The 21274-nt window shown below is 36.4% G+C and overlaps 1 protein-coding gene across 3 annotated transcripts in view; it reads right to left on the reverse strand.

Moving 5' to 3' along the window:
• MYO6 (myosin VI) overlaps window positions 1-21274 on the reverse strand; it is a 145373-nt gene that overhangs the window by 4666 nt on the left and 119433 nt on the right. For 2 of the 3 annotated variants that reach the window (XM_060030324.1, XM_060030325.1), the window contains exons 25-32: window positions 20449-20599; window positions 18754-18962; window positions 18013-18091; window positions 17014-17174; window positions 7874-7977; window positions 6285-6416; window positions 2812-2838; window positions 130-348 (exon numbers count right to left, since the gene is read on the reverse strand). In XM_060030324.1, the coding sequence (XP_059886307.1) occupies window positions 130-348; window positions 2812-2838; window positions 6285-6416; window positions 7874-7977; window positions 17014-17174; window positions 18013-18091; window positions 18754-18962; window positions 20449-20599 (1082 nt within the window). The remainder of the gene's footprint in view (window positions 1-129; window positions 349-2811; window positions 2839-6284; window positions 6417-7873; window positions 7978-17013; window positions 17175-18012; window positions 18092-18753; window positions 18963-20448; window positions 20600-21274) is intronic. The other variant, XM_060030326.1, reaches the window with a different exon arrangement.

The following is a 21274-nucleotide window of genomic DNA, read 5'->3' on the forward strand; positions in this document are numbered from 1 at the left end:
AACTGCAAAGCTCCACGCCTCCACCCTGAAATGTAATGAATTATTACACTGTACATCACACCATTGCACTCAGAGGGTACTCAATCCTTTTCTGCTTTATAAAGTTTTTTTCATGTGAATCGTACACACCAGCCACCAGGAGGATGGGTGGCTTGTCAGGATGAAGCTCCATCTGCCGGGCAATCCACGGTCCATCAAAGTGCGCGTACCACCAGCCTTTCTTCTTATTCTGCGGGTCTTTGTACTGGTCCGCGGGGCGGATGAACGGGATGCGGAAGAAGCGCTGTTGTCGGTTCATCTCGATCCCCTGCTGCCTGGCAGGGAGCTGAGCTGCCGGGTTCTGCTGAGCTGTCACAGAGAACAAGCAGAGTCACGCCAGCAGCCCGAGGGATAAGGAGAGCAGCCTTTAATCCTAAAATGCACCACGAATGTTTACAAAAGCAAAAAGAGGGATTCCTCCTAACAGTGAATTTAAAACAAAATGTAAATTGGAACTGCCTACAGATGAATGCAATTCAAAGGGTGATTTCTTAGAAGTTTCTTCCCCCGAAGATGTTCCTGGGCATTGTAAACACACACACACACACACACACACACACACACACAGGCGCGTGCATACACACACACACACACACACACACACACCCCATCAGCGGCAGCAGCAATAACAACCACCAGCCCCTAGCAGATTCCCACAAACGACTGCGTCTGCACACAAAACTCACTCAGCGAGAAAGCAAACTAGTAGCATTTCCTAGATTTGTATTTTTTCCTCCAAAGAGTTCAAATGAAGGCTGCAGGACAACTTTTGCAGGACTATTTATGATGAAACCAATAAAAAGTAATTTCACAAATCTGAAAGATTCCAGATATTTGTCGATTTAATCACAGATTCTCAAAAGAGTGAAAGACATACAAGTTTTCTGCTCTGCCAACTGATCCTGGGATTTAAAATGGCCAAGATAACACAGATGTTTTACTAACAAGATTTAGACAACTTTGTGACAGCAACAACAAAACTGTAACAGTCAGCATGAACTTTCACTCAGAGAGATTTACTTACTCTGAAACCAGACTTCTCTTGGAATAAAATCCACTGCAATAAGTGGAACGTGTATAATATTTGGTTTCCTTTGCCAATAGAAAAGAGAAATCCTTGCTTTTCTGCTAACACTGGGCATTGAGCTCATTATCATCTCTTTTCCCTCGCTCAATTTCCATTACTAAACGGTTGAGTTTTGGTTTTTTTTCCTGAAAATATTCAGTTCTCTGAGGCAATGACTTTACATCTTCAGGAGCATAATTCTGGTAAATCTGTTTAATATGCTCTATACTCACAACTTTAAAGGCAGACCAATCATTTACTGCAGCTCAATTAAGAATCTCACTGAAAAGCTAAGTATGTCAATGAAAAATTATATAATATGTACAAGTCAAGGACAGTCACATGGCTTTTGTGAGACTTTCTAAGTACTGAAAGGATGAAATTACTCTTATTCTACTTTTTGCACCAATAGCGAAAAGCTTTATAGCAGCTCAATTTATTTTCGTGCAAACAACAGAAAGCAAAAAGCAGTTAGCAAAGCTGTATATGCCTATGAAAGAAAGAGACCCAAGTTTTGTTAGTGACTTTAAAAAGCCGTATCACCTTTAGCACGTTACCAGAGATGAGCTTATTTATTCTCTCGTTCCTGTTCCCTCAAAACAACTTACAGTTCAGTGTTTCCATTTCGAGTTTTAAAAACTACCTACTCTGCAGAAAATACACTAACTCAAAACTAAGACATTTTGTACAAGGATTAAAAAAAAAAAAAAACCCTTCCCTCCATCTTCAGCAGTGAATTAGAACTCAGTGTCCTGCTGACAGAAACTTACTATGATACTGATGGCCACCCATTAGTATAACCTACTTTTTTTCTTTCAAAATAACAATCCCCTGTAACTTAATATATTGGGTAAAATTCAGAAACCCAATGGAAAGTCTTGGATGGCTTTTTCTACTAATGTGAGAAATGAAATTGTATTTGGGAAGCCTGGAAATGAATATTCATCTGGAAAAGTACAAAGATACAGACGCTAAAAGCTTGAAACTAATCTTCTAAACAACTATTTCCTTCACATCCAATTGTTATCTTCAAAAGTGTGAATAAGTTTCAAATTTGTAAGTCTGTAAATTACTGGAAGCACTAAGAAAAATCATGTCCAACCAGCTGGCAAATAAACATGGCATTATATTCAAATCATTACTGCTGAACTGATTCTAGAAGAAATTTACTGTACACTAAGATGACTCAGAGCTTTTAGATGATCAAAAAATGTGCATCATAAGAAGCTGTAAAAGTGTAACAGAATGACCTCCTCTTCCTATTAAGAGGTATTCATTCTATTAAGCTTGTGTACATTATCATACGAAACCCAAATCTCTTCGGACAGAAATGCTTACACCATCACAGTATTTGAAACCAGCACCTAAAGTTAGTCTTTACTCTAAAAGATCAGCTGCTTATTAAGATAGAGTTTTGCTACAATAAGAACTGGGTACACTCAGTTTAAAATGCTAGTTTTTTTGAAAAGGAAGTAATTTGATGAAATAACAGATTAATTAAAATTTTTTTCTGCATGTATATTTTGGAGTGATCCAAATGAAAGTACCATCTCAAATGAGGTATCTCAGTCCAGATAAACCAACATTAATGTACTACAATTCACCTTAAAATTGTAGCAAAACAATGTTTAGAAGAAGTTAGTACTTTATAAAGTATTTTTAACCCATCTTCCAGTTAGCTCATGAGTTACCACCCATTGACTTACGTGAATTGTTCAAAAATGGTGCAAAATCTGTGAACAAATATTTTATATTGAAGAAAAGATAAAAATGCCAAAACTGTTAAATGAGCATTCTTCTAATTTATAATGCCTTCCCATCAATGGAGGTGGTGACTAACAAATAAATACCCTACCCATAGCCAAATACTCCCAGAACTACCTACAAGTAGATGCTGCTTTCCAATTTTTTTTAAGCTATTTTGATTGTGTTTTTAGGACATCCTGCTTGATGGACATACAAAGGGGACCAAAATTTTAATTTTCGAACACAGTAATATCCAAACAAAAATCCACAACAGTGACTTAATAATCAAGATGAAAGTACCTTTAAAGCACTACTAGAATTTTTGTAGGGGAAAAAAAAAGAGAATAACTCATAAATTCATTTAAAAAATACCTTTTATATAGAGAAGAAGCATTGCCACACTTACATACACTCAGCATGTTTTAATTTCTTCACATTGTCTTAAATCTTCAACTCACAACATTTTTATTTAGGAGCTATGAAATAAAACTACTCTCCAAAGTCACTGCTTTAAGCAAGTAAATGTAAATCTTTTACTGGGTAATTTGCCACTGCCCCCAAAAATTATTTCCGAAAGTCTCTTTCCGGGGTAAATGTGACGAGAGTGTGCTCACCCAGTATAGCACACAGGAGAGGGATCTGAGCCTCCCAACTCCTAACTCTTAAGAATTTACCATAATTTGTCAAGGTCTTACTCTTAAAGGCAATAATACCAAGTTGTATTTTTGTTAATCGTAAGTTGTCATCATTTTATTTTCTCAAATTAATGAATTCTAATCCTTCTAGATTTTAAACTACAGAGCAGCTCCTTTTAAAGGTCAAGCAGCTGCACCATTGGGAGGAAACCACCTAAAGTACAGAATTTTCTCAGGTGAGCTGTTAAGCATCTTGGTGCCCTTCACCTTTCCTGTTAACTGTACTCCTGTGTCAGAGTGACTTTTACATGACAGAAAAATAAAGAGAAAAAAAAGTACTCTTCAGGGCAGAAGTTACATTTTATGCTGAAAATGACCTACATTCAAATTCTCTGAAGGCTACATACATGCGGGAGTGTGTTCCTACACAATTCCTAATTTTGTTCATCTACCTGGATGGGACCCTTGAGAAATTTTCTTAATCTACTCTGTTGTTCTTCCAAAAAGTACTTTATGAATGGAAACAGTATAGGAACCAGTAAGGTAAGCCGCATGTTATTTGCTCCTTTGGGGGCAAAGTTGGATGAGTAAGGTACCAAAGTTTGGTTTGCTACAATAATACATGAAATATTTATATATTCATTAAAAATGTGTGTACCGGGGACGTCCCTGGTGGTCCAGTGGTTAAGAATCCACCTTCCAATGCAGGGGACATGGGTTCAATCCCTGGTGAAGGAATTAAGATCCTACATGCCACAGGGCAACTAAGCCCAAACCTGCGTGCTGCAACTACAGAGCCCACGTGCTCTGGAGCCTGCACACCATAACTAGAGAGAAGCCCACGCACTGCAACGAAAGATCCCACATGTCGCAACTAAGACCTGACACAGCCAAAAATAAACAAATTAATTAATTTTAAAAAAATGTGTGTGCCAAATATTACAACATTTTTTAAAATTAATTAATTTATTTTTGACTTCGTTGCTGTGTGCGGGCTTTCCCTAGTAGCAGCGTGCGGGCTTCTCATTGCGGTAGCTTCTCTGTGGAGCACAGGCTCTAGGCATGCAGGCTTCAGGAGTTGTGGCTCCCAGGCTCTAGACTGCAGGCTCAGTAGTTGTGGCGCATGGGCTTAGTTGCTCCGCGGCATGTGGGATCTTCCTGGACCAGGGATCAAACCCGTGTCCCCTGCATTGGCAGACGGATTCTCAACCACCGCACCACCAGGGAAGTCCTCTTTTTGTTTTAAGAAGTGCAATCATGCAGATATATAAATTCTGAAATAGAACATAATGAAACCCAATCAGTTCAAGGTCATGATTAGAACATTACAGCTAAAGATCATAGCTAAAAAGAATAGCCCTGGGCTTCCCTGGTGGCGCAGTGGTTGAGATTCCGCCTGCTGATGCAGGGGACGCGGGTTCGTGCCCCGGTCCGGGAGGATCCCACATGCAGCACAGCGGCTGGGCCCGTGAGCCATGGCTGCTGAGCCTGCGCGTCCGGAGCCTGTGCTCCGCAGTGGGAGGGGCCGCAACAGTGAGAATAGCCCTTTGCCATTTTTACAAAACAAAGCAACTGTGGTAGAAACTTGGTACAGACAGTGAACAGATAATGGAATCATCCTGTCATCTTCATTTCCCAGAGACAAATTTTTAAACTGGAGAAGAGAGTGGTGGTCACAGAAGATCAGTGTTGAGAGGGCCTTCCTCCTGCCATTTCTTAGCTGCAGGCAAGCTCACTGCTCTTGCAAGAGTTATATTCTGAGTGAGGACACAGGTGAGCAGTCATTAGCACTCACATCTCTCGTACTACTACTAATACTTCCCTTCCTCAATCTAATCTTTGCAACATCTTCGAAACACTAAAATTTCACCATTTAATTGACTTTCATCAAACACTGCTTTATTTGCTAGGAAGGCGGTAAGGGAGGCAAAATATAACTGTGAGCTCCTTTTCTAAGTCAGCTGGGGTCACACATGGCTAAGCTATACCACCAAGTGTCGGGAGTATACCTCGTTCTAAAAAAAGATATTAAATATGCTGTCACCTTGACATTAGCCAGAATTAACCTACCAAATTGTGCCAGTAGCAAGTTGAATAAATGAAATTCCAATTATTGCTTTTAAGACTGAAATTACAACTCATATCACAGGTATTCTTAATTAATGTTAAAGCTAGTACTTGCTTTTACTAGGTTATGTCCTTTCTGCTCTATTTTCCAATTTCAGGTATACAGCTTTGTCTTTTGTATAACAAAGTAACAAAATTCATTTTTAGGATCTCAGTCAAAAAAGCAAATTCTGGTCTAGGTAAAACTCTGGTCTGAACCAAGGTATTATTTCTCACTCATATTTTCACAGTTTTATAATATTTGCAGTAAACATTCTTTTTTTCATAGTAATCTTTACATTTACACACATAATCTTCACATATGTGTATATATGTGTATGTGGAAAGAATACATATTTACAGCATTATCATACAACTTCCTCAATATGGACAAGATTATTCTTACCTCCAGAATTTATCTTAACAAGTAAATTCAATACTTTTAAACAAATATGACTTTAAAGATGTATCTAACAGAAATAATACTTTGAAAGATAAGCCATCACGGTTGTGTTAGATTCAGTGGACCCATAGTTCTAAAGTAAGAGAAAATTTATATTGGACAATTTTACTCAAATGCCTTATGTATAAATTTTACTCAAATGCCTTATGTATAGTTACATGTAATTATATACATATACTTTTTATATACATATACTTTGGAACATTCAAAAGTACAGATTTGTTTTTACCATAATCAGTAACAGACTTTGGAGCACGTTGCTCTGTTTCAGTATTTCTCTTCTTGTTCTTGGATTTCCAAGCATGATACACTTTTAGTCTCCTATGAAATTCTTCTCTGCAAGCTGCCAGGAGCTCAATATCTATCAATTACACAGAGAGAGTTAAAAAAAAAAAAAACAGCAATTAACATCGTAATTTAGTTGTCTAGCATAATTATCCTGTGGCATAAATATATATTTTTTTAACATCTTTATTGGAGTATAACTGCTTTACAATGTTGTGTTACTTTCTGCTGTATAACAAACTGAATCAGCTGTACATATACATACATCCCCATATCTCTTCCCTCTTGCATCTCCCTCCCTCCCACCCTCCCTATCCCACCCCTCTAGTGGTCACAAAGCACCGAGCTGATCTCCCTGTGCTATGCGGCTGCTTCCCACTAGCTATCTATTTTACGTTTGGTAGTGTATATATGTCCATGCTACTCTCACACTTCGTCCCAGCTTACCCTTCCCCCTCCCCGTGTCCTCAAGTCCATTCTCTACGTCTGCGTCTTTATTCTTGTCCTGCCCCTAGGTTCGTCAGAACCTTTTTTTTTTTTTTTTAGGTTCCATATATATGTGTTAGCATACGGTATTTGTTTTTCTCTTTCTGACTTACTTCACTCTGTATGACAGACTCTACGTCCATCCACCTCACTACAAATAACTCAATTCCGTTTCTTTTTAACATATATATTTTTAAATGAAGATTTCATTTTTAAATTAACAGTACAAAATCAAAAGTAAACATTATTGATAAAGATGAGCACTTCATTGTAATACTATCTTTCACACTTACAGAGCATTTTCTTAAACATTATTACTACGTTATATCTTTCCTCCACGCAAGAACCCTGGACTAAATAGGTCTTTTATAGATGAAGAACTTGAAAAAGGAAGGTTAAGTCACTTGTCCAAGGTCACAGACCACGACAATAGAATAAGAAGTCACTGTGTTCAAACACAAGCTAGATTTACATGTACCACATTTTTTACATTTGTACTTATGCAGATAAACTCAGTGAAGAGGGAAAGAACATAGTGAGGCGTCCTGTACGATTATGACACTTGAAGTCCCAGTTACAGTGTCCTGAATTCAAACACTATGATTTATACGTGAACACAACTGTGTGGGATTCTCTGGATACAGCCTTTTACTCTGTTCTGTTGGAAGAAAAATTGCTTTAAAAGGGACGGACTCCATTGCCATTTTTTACTTTGCATTCATAGACCAAAATAGTCTGATATATAGGTATTTAACTATTATGAATAACGTTAAGAGGGTCAGTCATTAATATAGCCCAAACCATAATTCCTCTATGCTTTTCCTCTCTGGTCTATGCAAGAGACGGGCAAAATGAATTTAACTTAATAAGTATGTCTTTCTTTTAGCTTTGTGAACAAACTAGGTCTTCATTTCAAGGTGAGAGTAACAAAGAGAATGACTTAAACTAATTTATATGAAAAAAATTCCCATCCCAACCTAGGTATTTACTTTATATTACCTGACAGCGACAGAGTCTTCCCACTTTTCATCCTCCCCATACACTTACCGCAAGAAGTATTGATGGTATCACGTAGTTCTGCGTATTTCCATTTACTAAGATCATGTTTCTTGGTACCAGCAGCCGCCTTGGTGGCCTGTACAGCAGGGCCTCTGTAATTATTACACATTTTTGCATATTTAAACTTAGAAACACGAATGAAATGTTGACTAAACAGGCAAGAAAGTGAACATAAGCTTGAGAACTGGAAATAATTACTGGAAAAACATATAATAATTTTTGTATCTTTGACAGACGAGATTAAGAATGGTGTACTACAGGATGCCCAGGTGAATTAGAATTTTCCAGTGCATCATTCAACAGCCACATTAGATTTTCAATCAGAAATTCTGATTCCAATATTCTAGTGCCATGGACTTCCCCCAGGCTTCAGTTTAAATCTTCTAACTCACGGATATATGAACATCAAGATAATACATTTACACATATTTCTCAAAATCAAAACTACAATGAGGTATCACCTCACGCAAGTCAGAATGGTCATCATCAAAAAGTCTACAAATAATAAATGCTGGAGAGGGTGTGGAGAAAAGGGAACCCTCTTGCGCTGTTGGTGGGAATGTAGATTGGTGCGGCCACTATGGAGAACAGTATGGAGGTTCCTTAAAAAACTAAAAATAGAGCTACCATATGATCCTGCAATCCCACCCCTGGGCATATATTCAGAGAAAACCATAATTTGAAAAGATACATGCACCCCAATGTTCATTGCAGCACTATTTACAATAGCCAAGACAAGGAAGCAACCTAAGTGTCCATCAACAGATGAATGGATAAAGAAGATGTGGTCCATATATACAATGGAATATTACTCAGCCATAAAAAAGAAGGAAATAATGTCATTCGCAGCAACATGGATGGACCTAGAGATTATCATAGTAAGTGAAGTAAGTCAGACAGAGAAAGACAAATATCATACGATATTGCTTATATGTGGAATCTAAAAGAAATAAAAAGACACAAATGAACTTATTTCCAAAACAGAAAGAGATCACAGACACAGAAAACAAATTTATGGTTACCAAAGGGGAAGGGGGGTGGGGAGGGATAAATTGGGAGGGTGGAATTAACATATACACAGTACTATGTATAGACTAGATAACCCACAATGACCTACTATGGAGCACAGGAACTAAGCTCAATATTATGTAATAAGGGAAAAGAATGAGAAAAAGTATGTGCGTGTGTATGTATGTGTGTGTGTGTGTGTGTGTGTGTGTACGTGTGTGTATATATAACTGAATCGCTGTGCTGTACACCTGAAACTTACATGATATTGTAAATCAACTATACTTCAATTGAAATTTTTTTTTAAATCAAAAGAGAACTCCTCAACATACTTTAAGATCATTAGAGGCACATGAAGGGTTTGTTTATGAGCCAATCACCTGCAGACTACTGGAACCTGCAGATGGCCAAGCCCCACCACTCATAATGGCTCAGGCTCTCCCTGGGCATCTGGATGTTTAGAGGTCCCCAGGGGAGTAGCCAAACTACCAGCCTCTGCCCGAGTCTTTAGAGACATCCTAAAAGAGCTGCTGGAGCCTGGAAACTCCCGTGACCTTTGAGCTTCTGTGTTAAAAAATACTTAGAAAAGTTCTGTAAGCAGATAAAAACCACACCTTCGTATTTAGTGAGTAATAATATGACAACTAGTAAATTAAAGGAAAAGGCTGCAGGTCATGAGACAGATAACAGAGATTTCCAAGGGCACAAGTGCTTTATCTTGCCCCCTGTAGGAGGAACATCTGAGTGGGAAAAGAGGAAAGGAATAAAAAATAAAATACATATATTTAAAATATAAAAAATAAAATAAATAATTTAAAAGTTAAATGGGATAAGCTTTTTCGTAGCAGTGCTACTGAGCACTTAAGATTTGTTTCTATGCACATAATTTGAAATAATTATTCTAAAAATACAGGGAAAATTTCTTTTCTATAAAAATGAACATTATTTTTCAGCAAAGGATCACACTTGCCACATAGCAGACACTCAGAATAAGCTGCAAGTGAACTTTTAAGCTCAGTGTAACCAAGGAAGAATTTAAATACATCATATTTCAAGCCACGAAAAGAAGACGGCACAATATTAAAAGAACTAAATATTAAAGAACTAAAATATTGCTTCTCGGGTACCACACAAAGCATTTCCCCTTTGGGATCTACCACCTGGAAAACCTTCCTCTTAAAGAGGGATGATCATAGTCTAATACTGAAAATGAGCTCGTATTCTTCTCAGCATTCTACATTCTGAAAGACAACAGCGATCTTGGCAAACAATCAAGACACAGACACTCGATGAGACGGATGTTATTTAAAAGTGATGCTTGAAGATATGTACGCTCCCTCCTCAAACAAGGAAAATTATTCCTTCAGCATTACGCTTAACAATGAAACAAATAAGGTACTTTTGCCTCTTTAAAAGGCCTATTTATGCTTTCCTTTTAGAGAATAAAAATAGCATACTTCACCCTACATCCTTAAAAACTGTTAGACATGATGATTCTTAGTCACTTACAAGCCTGGCGAAAGAATAATGTGTGCCCATTTAGTCCTTCCTGCGTTTTCATGGTTAAAATCTGTTTCAAGTTTACTGCAAAACCTCTTCTTTTCATAAGCTGTGTGACTGGCCATTCTCCATGGAGCTTTTTCTTAATTGCTTTGCTCAGAAAGAGCCAGCTGTGTGTCAGCAAGGTTTCTCTATTACCCTTAACAACAAGTTATGCTTTTAACATTATTCAAATATTCTTTTTTTCCTACATCCTGAAACCACCATTCAGTAAACTAACAAAAAAATTATTTTTTCTTCCTAGCTCTTCTACCAGTCTTTTCTAGAAGAGCAGCTGAAAGTATGGGGTTTTGTTATTGTTTTCTTTCCTCCTGAAAGAGAAAGTGAAGCTACACAATATGGTTTTATAGACTCTCAGAATATATACGAGATGTTGATATACATAAGGTGTTTTGATACTTTTAAAAATCACACTGAATTCAAACTATTTTTGCTTAAAATATGTTTTTACTATTACTAACTTTTCATTCATATTACGTCAAACAAAAATACACCTGCTAAAAAAAGCATATTCAGCATCGTAAGAAGTACACAAATGCAATTCATTTAAATGCTCCCCCCACCAATCTTTGGCGTTATTAAAATAGTAAAATGAAGGTATACCTTCATTTACTGATTATTTAGACTTGTGATAAAGACAATCATGTGAAATACAGAGTAGCAAAACTGACTTTTGATTTTTTAAAATATATTAATTTTAACACTTTCAATTAACTCTGCAACTTCAGAGTTGAAAGTTAAAATGTTATTGATTCATATCCACTTGATAATGGACCAGATCCTGCTGGGAAGATACATTCCTTGGTGGCTCGACTTCTACACCGGTGGTGTTCTGCCTCTGTGCTGGGGTGGACAGGGGCTGCCTGGAGCCCCACCCTTGCTCATGTCCCCTGCAACCAGGTGCAGTGGGCCCAAGGACAGGAAGGGCTCCCCTACTGAGACTGAACTGGTAGGGGCTCATGGTAAGCCCGACAGTACTACCAACAAGGAATAGCCTCAACCAAAATGCCAATGGTATCCCCACTGAAAAATGCCAATTTAGAGGAACACTGGTTTTTTTTTTTTTACCTTTTTCTATGTTAGTGTGGCCTGAGGGCAGAGTCACATTTCTTGTACCAAAAATTTACATGGAAAGGACAGGCTACTCATATAACAGGTTCTGGTCCAAATAATGAAAAGTAATTTAAAACATATGATTTTGAGGTGACGCTCATTTCCCCAAATTACACTGCACTAACCTACTCAAAATTTCTGACATTTCTTTCGCCATTTGTTCCCTATAAGAAAAATGATAATACAACATAATTAGATGAAAGACAAACATACAAATTACTTAAAAGATCTAAAAGTATAATTAAAATTTATATTTTCAACAGGATTGTTGCTTTGTTAACCATACACTATTATTTTACTTCGTAAAAGTCGATAATATACTTTTCAATATATATAGCCATACAACAGAGCAAAATTTTTGTTTAAACCCAGTTAAAGTTACTTGCACTTCATTTTTGCAGTAGAAACTTTTAGATAAAATCTCATGAGAGCCGTGCTTCTGTGATATTTTTATGGATAGAATATAATCAGCATGTTCTAAATGCATACAGGTAACTTGGCAGGATACAGATTCTATGCAAGGATTTTTGCACCGGGGTTGCTTAGTAAACATTAATTAGACAAGGTGTAATAGTGGTAAACCAAACGGGTCTACTTTACAGTGCCGGAGTTTAAATAAGAGTCTGATATACTCAAAGCTCTAAAATTCTGAATCAAAGCATGCCTAAGAAAATTCAAATGCCTCAAACACTTGTTAAAGATCTGAGGTGTTCTGACCTTTCAAGGATAAACATTTCCCAGTGGCAAAAACTTGCTTTTCTTTTATTACCCAGAAGAGTGTTAACTTTTCTTAAAATTTGCTTAATTCTGTGAAGTGGAATGTTCATGTCATCATGTTCATCAACTTCATTAGTATTTTATTTTCCTGACCTTTGTGCTCTTCCTTCATAATTAATCCTATTCTCATTCATTCTATTCATCAGACTCTGGTAATCTCAAAATCTTATAAGTCAGCAAAAATCAGAAGAAAAGAAGATGGCTATGTTTGCCTCAGGGCTCAGTTTTCCGGATGCCGGCCAAGAGCTGCGACCCTGATTATAAAGGAGCAAAGGATTCTCTCCGTCCTTGTGAGGAACACTGGCTAAGGTTCAATGCTGACAGAGGTCTAGCCAAGCAAGCACAGTCAGAGAAAAAGTAATCTTTCAAAATTGATGATCAAGGGCAACAAACGCAAAGTAAAAAAACACAAATATCATCAAATAAAATCAAACGAATAAGAATTTTCTAACTTCACATTTCTTTTCCCACAGCGGATTTCAAGGGAATGCACAGCCTGGCAAAGCTCTTTACTCCACAGTCTGCTCATCATATGGAGATTTCATACGCAGATGCCCTCACACCACCCACGCTGGACGGGCAATCTCTACTGATTCAACATCCCACCTGAGCATGTCACTGCTCTAGGAGCTGCACCATATATACTGGATAGAAAAGGCTCCTGCATCCAGGTGTTTTTTTTCCTTCTGATTTTTCCAACCTATATGCAAATGCTCACAGTTTCACCTCAGACATAAGCTGGTTGCTAGGCTTATTTAATTCGAGCTCAAATGGTTAACTATGAAGCAGTGGATGCAACGGCACCCACTCAGAGATAGGTTTCAAAATTTGTGGTGCATTGTGGGAGCAATGATGCTATGAGAGTCCACTGCTGGCATCGGGTGAGGTGAGGAGTCAGGGATGCCAAATGTCCTGCACAAGAAGAACTGCCCCACGCCCCATATGACTTTAACATATCCACCAGACATATAGCGGTGAAACGCACATATACATATAGTTACATGTAAACTATATACACATAGTTATACGTAAGTTCTACATGTAAAACAACCTTTTTTTTGCATGGTTTTAATATTCACAGAATTTCTCTAGGAATTTCTCCACTATTGTATAATGGAGAGGACACTGTGTTTAACTCTGTTCAGAACTTTACAAAGGACTGTTCACAATTTCGTGGCATTTAACTGACTGATACAACTGTCTTATATCAATTTGCATTTGTAGCTGCTGCACTCATGGTGATTCTATGTATATGTGAAAACATCTGAGTACCTGACTACGTTTTCCTGTAGTTGTGAGCAAGCACTTTCATATTAAAGTAAATATAATAAAATAAATAATTATAAATTACTGTCCTTTTATTTCTCTTTTACATGTACTGTTTAGAGAGAATTATTAATGTAGGTTGCATCATTCATAAAGCATTTATTATTTGGTACTGGGGTCTGACAGAGTTAAGAACCATCACTATAAGGGGTACAGTTGGAGTCCTAAAAGCTATTAAAATTCAGATTTTAAATATATTTCAAAATTATATACATATAGCACATATGTAAAAATATATGCAAAAATATATTTATGCATATAAAGTATAATTTATATGTATATCCCTATTGCTACTTAGATTCTCTCTCTGTGGGGAGATTTTCATAACAAAAAGATACACGAGCACCAATGTTAGCATTACGTATATAACTTTAGATTATGAACTATTTTAGGTATTAGCAGAATGAACTATTATATATACGGAAAACTAAGCTATCTGCCATGACTCAAATACTTTAAATATTTTATTTATTCTTATTTATATCTCTACATCTACTTTTATAACGACATAAGTAAGGGATAATTAAAAACACATAAAACAAGATGGGTATTAAAGTTTAAACAAAGTGAGCAAACAGAAAGAAAGAAACCAAATCATAAACTACTGTGATTGAGAACCAAACTCTTAGGAGCAGTAAACATTTTTCCTGGGCAAAATAATAATGATGATGATGATAATCATGTAAAATTTACTTCAATGAGGAAAATGTTCCTCCTAAAAAGTATAGACAACCTAATAAAGAAGAAGAAAAAAAAAGGTCATATGATTAAATCAGTTTTAAAAGGGAAATGACATACGGTGTCATTCTGGGTCCTGCTCCATTAATCCTGTGAAAAGAATACGTATATTTTAGTCAATACCATAACCAATTCTGAACTGTGAAAATCCGGATTGTGCCAAATTTGTATTTCAGTGACTTTGCAAATTGATTTTAAAAACTCCATTATCTCTATTTAATCTATGTATGAGAACACTCAGAATTTTAATGTTTTTAAATCTTCATTACAAATGATTAGAAAAAAATAAAGGCATTCTGTGAAAATTAAAGAGTGAATATATTACATCTAGATTTAAAAACTATTCATGTGAGGTTTGTGTGTTTGTTTTTAATAGAATCTAGATATTACTTTATAATTTAAGGTAGTGTGAAATCATTACTGTGCATCAGGATCATATGTGTAATTGATTGAGATATTTTAAAATATATTACGTATGCAGGAAACAATTCTTACTTAGAAGTTACTGGATGGGAATCCAAGCTGGAAAAGTAACTTGAAATTGTTTTGTAATGTATCACAGAACCCAAGAACATTTTCATGCCATATATTAAGAACAGAGTTACTTAGAGAGGTTCTTACTCATAAATGTGTTAGAAAGAATTCAGTGCTAACAAAGGTAACATAAACATTCAAAAACATTTAGATGTAGCCCATGGAGTAAGATAAAATTATCAAACACGGAAAATCTATAGAGAACATCATATCCACAATGAAGTGCTAATGCTTTTAGTACAGTGTATAAAAAAAATAACCTGGCAGTTCAGAAGGGAAGGAGTTCATGGGGACCTGAGGGTCAGCTCTCTTCCTGGAAGACAGCTGGCAGACAGGACCTGAAGGGACAGTCCAGGGAGGGACACCATTCCTAAGGCTGTCCCACAGGAGAACTAAACTAACTCTTCTGCGGTTCAAGTCGTAACTGCTTGAGTATCTCCTAATTATTTGGGAGTGGTCCCATTACCTAGTTAATTCTGTTTAACTTAAATCATAGGTAACTCCTCCCTTAAGTTAAAGGGCCTAAATGGTCCACTCTTTCTCTGAGACCACTCACATTGGAAGAAGTGCATCTTTCTGAGGATGAGAAGGAGACCACATATGAGCCAATATCTTACTCATATTACCTGGAATGACACTGGATAGAGCTAAATATTTCAAATGCTTAAACACAGAGTTAAGCCATAAACACCAAGAATGACTCCATTAATAAGTCTCTCCCTAACAAGCTTCAACCATAATCAAGTCAGCTCGGTCAAGTGCAGGACTTCCTCACACACATCAGGGCCACTGCTCGGTTCATTAGGAGCCTGGCCTAGGCCACTAGTCAGTTATCCACAAAGGCTCCGCCAAGCCACCCAAACACAGGTGGAAGGAACCGAACAGCAGCTGAACGAAGTCTGCAGTTACAAAAGCCACAGACGAGCAAAAATATCTTAATTATAGTGAAATGTTAATAGAGAACCCAAACCAAAGAGCTTAACAATTATTGTAACACATAGGCATATTCAGTTTATTTAAATATAACTTTCACATGCAATTCAGACTCCAGAGCTCCCCAATACAATCATTTACTAGAAAAAGTGTGAAGGCAACTTAACGTACTCTTTCCCTTCCCTATCTTTGTTTTCAGCTAAATAAAACCTAATCACCACCTTGCAATGTGGTGGACCAAGTTTTTTTTTTTTCTTTCACAAGGAAATAGCAACATCTAGTATTTTAATTATTTTGTCATAAACAGTGCTCTGACATTCTGAAAAGCATGGTTACACCCATCTATGTGCCTCTCAATATATACACAATATACCTAAACATAAAGGAACCCTACAAACTAGTTTGCTTTGTTTTTACAAATAAATAATAATAGTAACTACTGTTTCTACATTCTGTATTTTTAGAGAATGCATCTGTTATAGTACAACCTTCCTGCAACTTTTAATAAGAACTTCTGTGTTCCTCCACACTCCATACTATTTAGAGATAATTCAGAAACGTGAAGAGTCAAAATATTTCAATGTGATTAAGCTTCCTTCTTGGAAAGGGAAATCTGTTTATTCTAAATCACGGGGAAGCTGGAGGAGCGTGTGTGTACGCGTAAAATTTCTAAAGTGTTAGGGTATGTGACATATTTTTAAAATTTGCATTAGGAAAGTAATGAATTCCAACCTCAAAAATATTAAACTGGATTATAACATATTCACTGATTTTTATGCCAGTGTTGAACAGCAGATACTTAGAAATTACTTGTCTACCCTTTATACAATACTCTTTGATAATTTCAGAGTAAAACTTAAGATATTTTCTTAAACTACTCAAGAACTGAAATATCAGCTTTAACTTTCAATAGTTTAACAGTTTGATGAAATCAATAGCTTCATTCACTTGGGTGGTGTAAAACTGAATACAAATCATTTTTAAATGGCAAATATACCAGGGCCTAAGGAATATGATGACTCTCGCCTACCCTAACGCTGCAAAGAGGCAGGCAGGGAGGTCAAGCGGCAAAGCCCCGCCCCCTCCACCGCGGAGAGCCCCACCCCCTCCGCCCCCGCCTCGCCCCGTGCACGCGGTACCTGCGCAGCGCCGGGTCCACCTGCGCCTCGTCGCTGATGAGCTCCGCCTCGCTCTGCGCGATCCGCAGCGCCAGCTCCCGGTCTCGGCGCTCCTGCTCCAGGACCGCCTGCTGCTGGGACTCCTCCTCTCGCTGCCGGGCCAGCTGCTCCTCCACCTCCGCCTGCCAGCACAGAAGGCCATGGCGCCCGGGCCTCCCCACTTGTTTACCTGATCATTCCCCTCCCCACGTAAAATCGTTCCATAGACTTTTTTTTTTTTTTTTTTTTACTAAGAAATACCTACTGTTTAACCAGAAGTCTCTTCTGTATTATGATTAATGCTACCTCGTTCCCCAAACCAAGAGTGCACCATTCTATCACTAGAGTATGAGTCTCCCAAATATCGTATCCTAGGTGTCACCTTAACACCAACACCTACACAGCAGAGGTCAGGAATTTAAAGTGTTGGTTGTGCTCAGGATGAATCAGAAAGCTGAGACAGACAGACACTCAAATAGGGAATCAATTATTCTCAGACATGGACTTTTTACAAGATGGGGGTAGGGAGACTATCTTAATCCTAACCTATTAATATCAGTATCTACAAAGTTATAAAATAACATTTTTAAAACATTATATAATGTAACTGAATACTGATCTGACTTTCCCCCTATGAATAATAACAACCTAATACTTATTGAACAAGGCACTGTTCTAAATGCCTTAACACATGTTAACTCATTTAATGCTCACAATCACTATTTATCTCCATTCCAGAGAGAGAAAACTGTGGCCCACATCGTGACTTGTGCAATGTCACAGTTTCTGTCAGTGAGGGGCTGGATTTGAACTCACTTCCCTAGCTCCAAAGTCCCGTCCCATAACCACTTGAGAAACTGCCTTCTGTCTCTAGAATAAAACAATGACAATTTATACCTAGTAAATCAAGATCTTCTGTTTTGTAATTTTGTAGATTTCATTTTGCTAGAAATTCAGTCTGATTGCCTCCTGAGTACAGACCTGAATACGTTTTTCATCATCTTCCCTTTTCTTTCTCTCTTCTTCTTCTTGCTTTCTCTTTGCTTCCATGTCAAGTTTCCTACCAAAAAGCAGAATACTCTTCAAAAATTTAATATAAAACAAGAAATCCTTCAGAAGAAAATTTAACTATTAATAAAGGTTACAAAATGGGAAGTCAAATAACCTCCTGGCTATATACATTATCAACTTATTTTGAAAAATAAAATAAAATCTAACTCTACTGACAGCAGTTCTTCAGAAACAAAACAAATACAATTATATTCCATAACCTTTAACATCTTTGGATTAACTTGGTTACTAAGCTACTTGTAAGGTCCTGATCACACTGCTTCTCTCTACTCCTTCTCCAATTAGACAATCTTAGATTCCTTCCGTCTGCCCTACTATGGCAATCTTCCAAAATGCCATCAGTTTTTAAACTGCAGAAAAGAAGTACCTTCTTCCTAGATTATAAAATAATATGAAAGTCATAGTTTTAAAAAGAACTCAAGAAATCCTCAGGTGTTAAGAGTTTAACCAAAATTCAGATTATAGTTAGAATCATTTTATGTTATGATTGTAAAATGAGCTTACTTTCTCCATTTTCAAACTTATTCTAAAACTGGTATTTAAAAATACGAATATGACTTCTAAAAATAGGAATATTCATTGACCACCATCAACACAAAGAATTCACTGTCCTGTCAGCTTCTAACTCAAGGCGACAACATAAACCCTTACATCCGCCTTTCCTCCTCCTCTGTTCTTCGACGTTGTTCATCTTCTTCACGTCTTTTCCTTTCTTTTTCCATTTCTTCTTGGATACGCCTCAGCCTTTCTGCTTCCTCTTCCTGCTGCTTTTTTTTCTGTAATGCACTGAGGAGGACCTCTGAGCTTTTAACTAGCGCATCATATTCGTTCTGTATTTGTTCCCTTGTCATCATGGTGGACTTAAAGAAACAAAACAATGGACATGTACTTAAAAAGTTATCTCTTCTGTTGCACAACGATGTGAATATACTCAACACTACTGACCTGTACATTTAACAAATGGTTAAGATGGTAAGTTTAATGGTATGTGTTTTCACCACAATGAAAAAAAAACCAACATGCACATATACAAAGACTGGAAAAGCTGGTAAGCAGTAAGCCCATTATCTTTTCATACTGTTTAAATATTAAATATTCAAAAAAATTTTTAAAGTTATCTCTATGCACAAATATTTGCGTCTATTTCCTATCAATCAAGTAATCAAATATTTAAGGGTGTACTGTGCACAGACTAATACACTGTAGTTCAAAGTTATTTTTTAAGGAATGATTAGCTAATTCTGCCAGAGTTTACTACTCTTTAACAATAGTGTTCAAATAATACCTCAGGAATATTTAAGAAATTATCAACTACACCCAAAACTGATGGATGATTTTCTTAAATGTGGCTGGGTTGATTTTAATTGATTTAATACCACATAAATGGGGATGGCTCTTGACAGACTTGCAACATCAGCTAAGGCTATCCAAAGCATTTTCATTTTTCTCTTGACTTCTTTCTCCATTCTTCCTCCAAGATTCATCATTGTCTACATAAAATATCTGTAGAAAACATCGTAAAAGCCTCGCTTTGAGGTATTATATCCCACATAATTGCACTGAATTATGAAAGGAGATGAGAAAAACATTAAGATCCTAAAGTACAACAGAAAAAGATATGAACAGACAGATGGAATATAACTAACAAACAAGCACATAGAAAAAATTTTCAGTCCCACTAGTAATCAAATGGAAATCAAAACCGAAAAAAAGAGGCCCCCTTTTTTTGGCTACAAAATATGGAGGAAAACTGTTACTTCATAACAGTTAAGTAATTTATGATATAGCCTATATGAAGCTAACGGAATAACAGGAATGAGGCACTTAAGGAGAGGGATACAAAATTAAATGTACATGATAAGAACTATGCAAAAATATGTACATATAAACTAAGATTGAGAGGAATATGCAACAGTACAATAGTTCAATGTGTTAGTGTGTGGTGGGGTAAGGATTTGGGGGTGATTTTCTCCAGATTTTCAATAATATTACATTACTTTTATAATTTAAAAATTAGTTTCTGAAAGTAGAAAAAGATGAAACAAAATTAATATGCATTAATCCTCTCTCAGTAATGATTCTGCAAAAGCTTACCAACAGCATAGTATTTTAGTTAGTATTTTGGAAAAATCTTTCCTAGCAACAGATGGACTGCACAAAAATTGTCTTCTCTTTTTTTACTACGAAAATTTTCAAATATAGAGTAAATAATATGTTGAGCATCACTTATCTCTGAGACTCAACATCTGTAACGTTTTGTATCTTTAAAAAAAGGACAATACCAATAACAAAAGGTATTAAAAATTATTTTCAAAGGTCAAAGTCATTTGGATTAAAATTACATACCTTAATTTTGGCCATTAAAGCATCAATAGAAATTTCAAGGTCCTCGACCTGTTTATTCATCTCTGGTTTTCCATCTTTCAGTGCACTTACTACTTCGTTAAATTTATCAAGCCGTTTCTTCAGTGTGCCCACCTTAACCAGGCCATCAATGCTGTAAAGATAACAACACTTCATCAGAGTTTAATTTCACCACTGAATGCTGCAGACAGATTTTTCATTTTAATAAAATACCAAACATATTGTTAAACAGAGTATTTCACTTCTGTTTTCGTGTTATTCAATAGTCTCTTTTTTTAGATCTTTTGTTGAGGGTAAAAGGAATCATCAAATATGGATGCGAATGACATTAATATGTGTCAGCAAGGCTTAAGCCTTCTATACTTGCACTGAAAAATTTGAGAATTCAAATTACAGAAAAACTTAAAAGAGTAGAATCAAATAAGAAATAAAGACTAAACTGACAGTGAGACAATATAATTCCTACAGGTAATCTTGAAAATTACGGTCAAAATATTAATGAGATGTTTTTAAAAACAATGTCAATTTGACATTTATCAATAAACTCAAGTCACTAAAATAATCAGAATAAAACAGCTCCTTTCAACCTTTTACAGCGTTACATTTTTCTAAGCTACTTCAAATCCTTTTATAGAATGAGGCAAGTAATGAATTAATGAAGCAATTAATTAACTAATGTCCAATAAATAACATGAATAACAGACTAATACATCTTTTACAAAGAACATGAGAAAAAAGGAAACTCTGTGAGTATGCAAACTGCTCTTCATTATGACTTTATGCCACTTTATATTAGGGTAAATAGGTT

This window comes from Delphinus delphis, chromosome 14, assembly GCF_949987515.2.
Source record: "Delphinus delphis chromosome 14, mDelDel1.2, whole genome shotgun sequence".
Classification (NCBI taxonomy): Eukaryota; Metazoa; Chordata; class Mammalia; order Artiodactyla; family Delphinidae; genus Delphinus; species Delphinus delphis.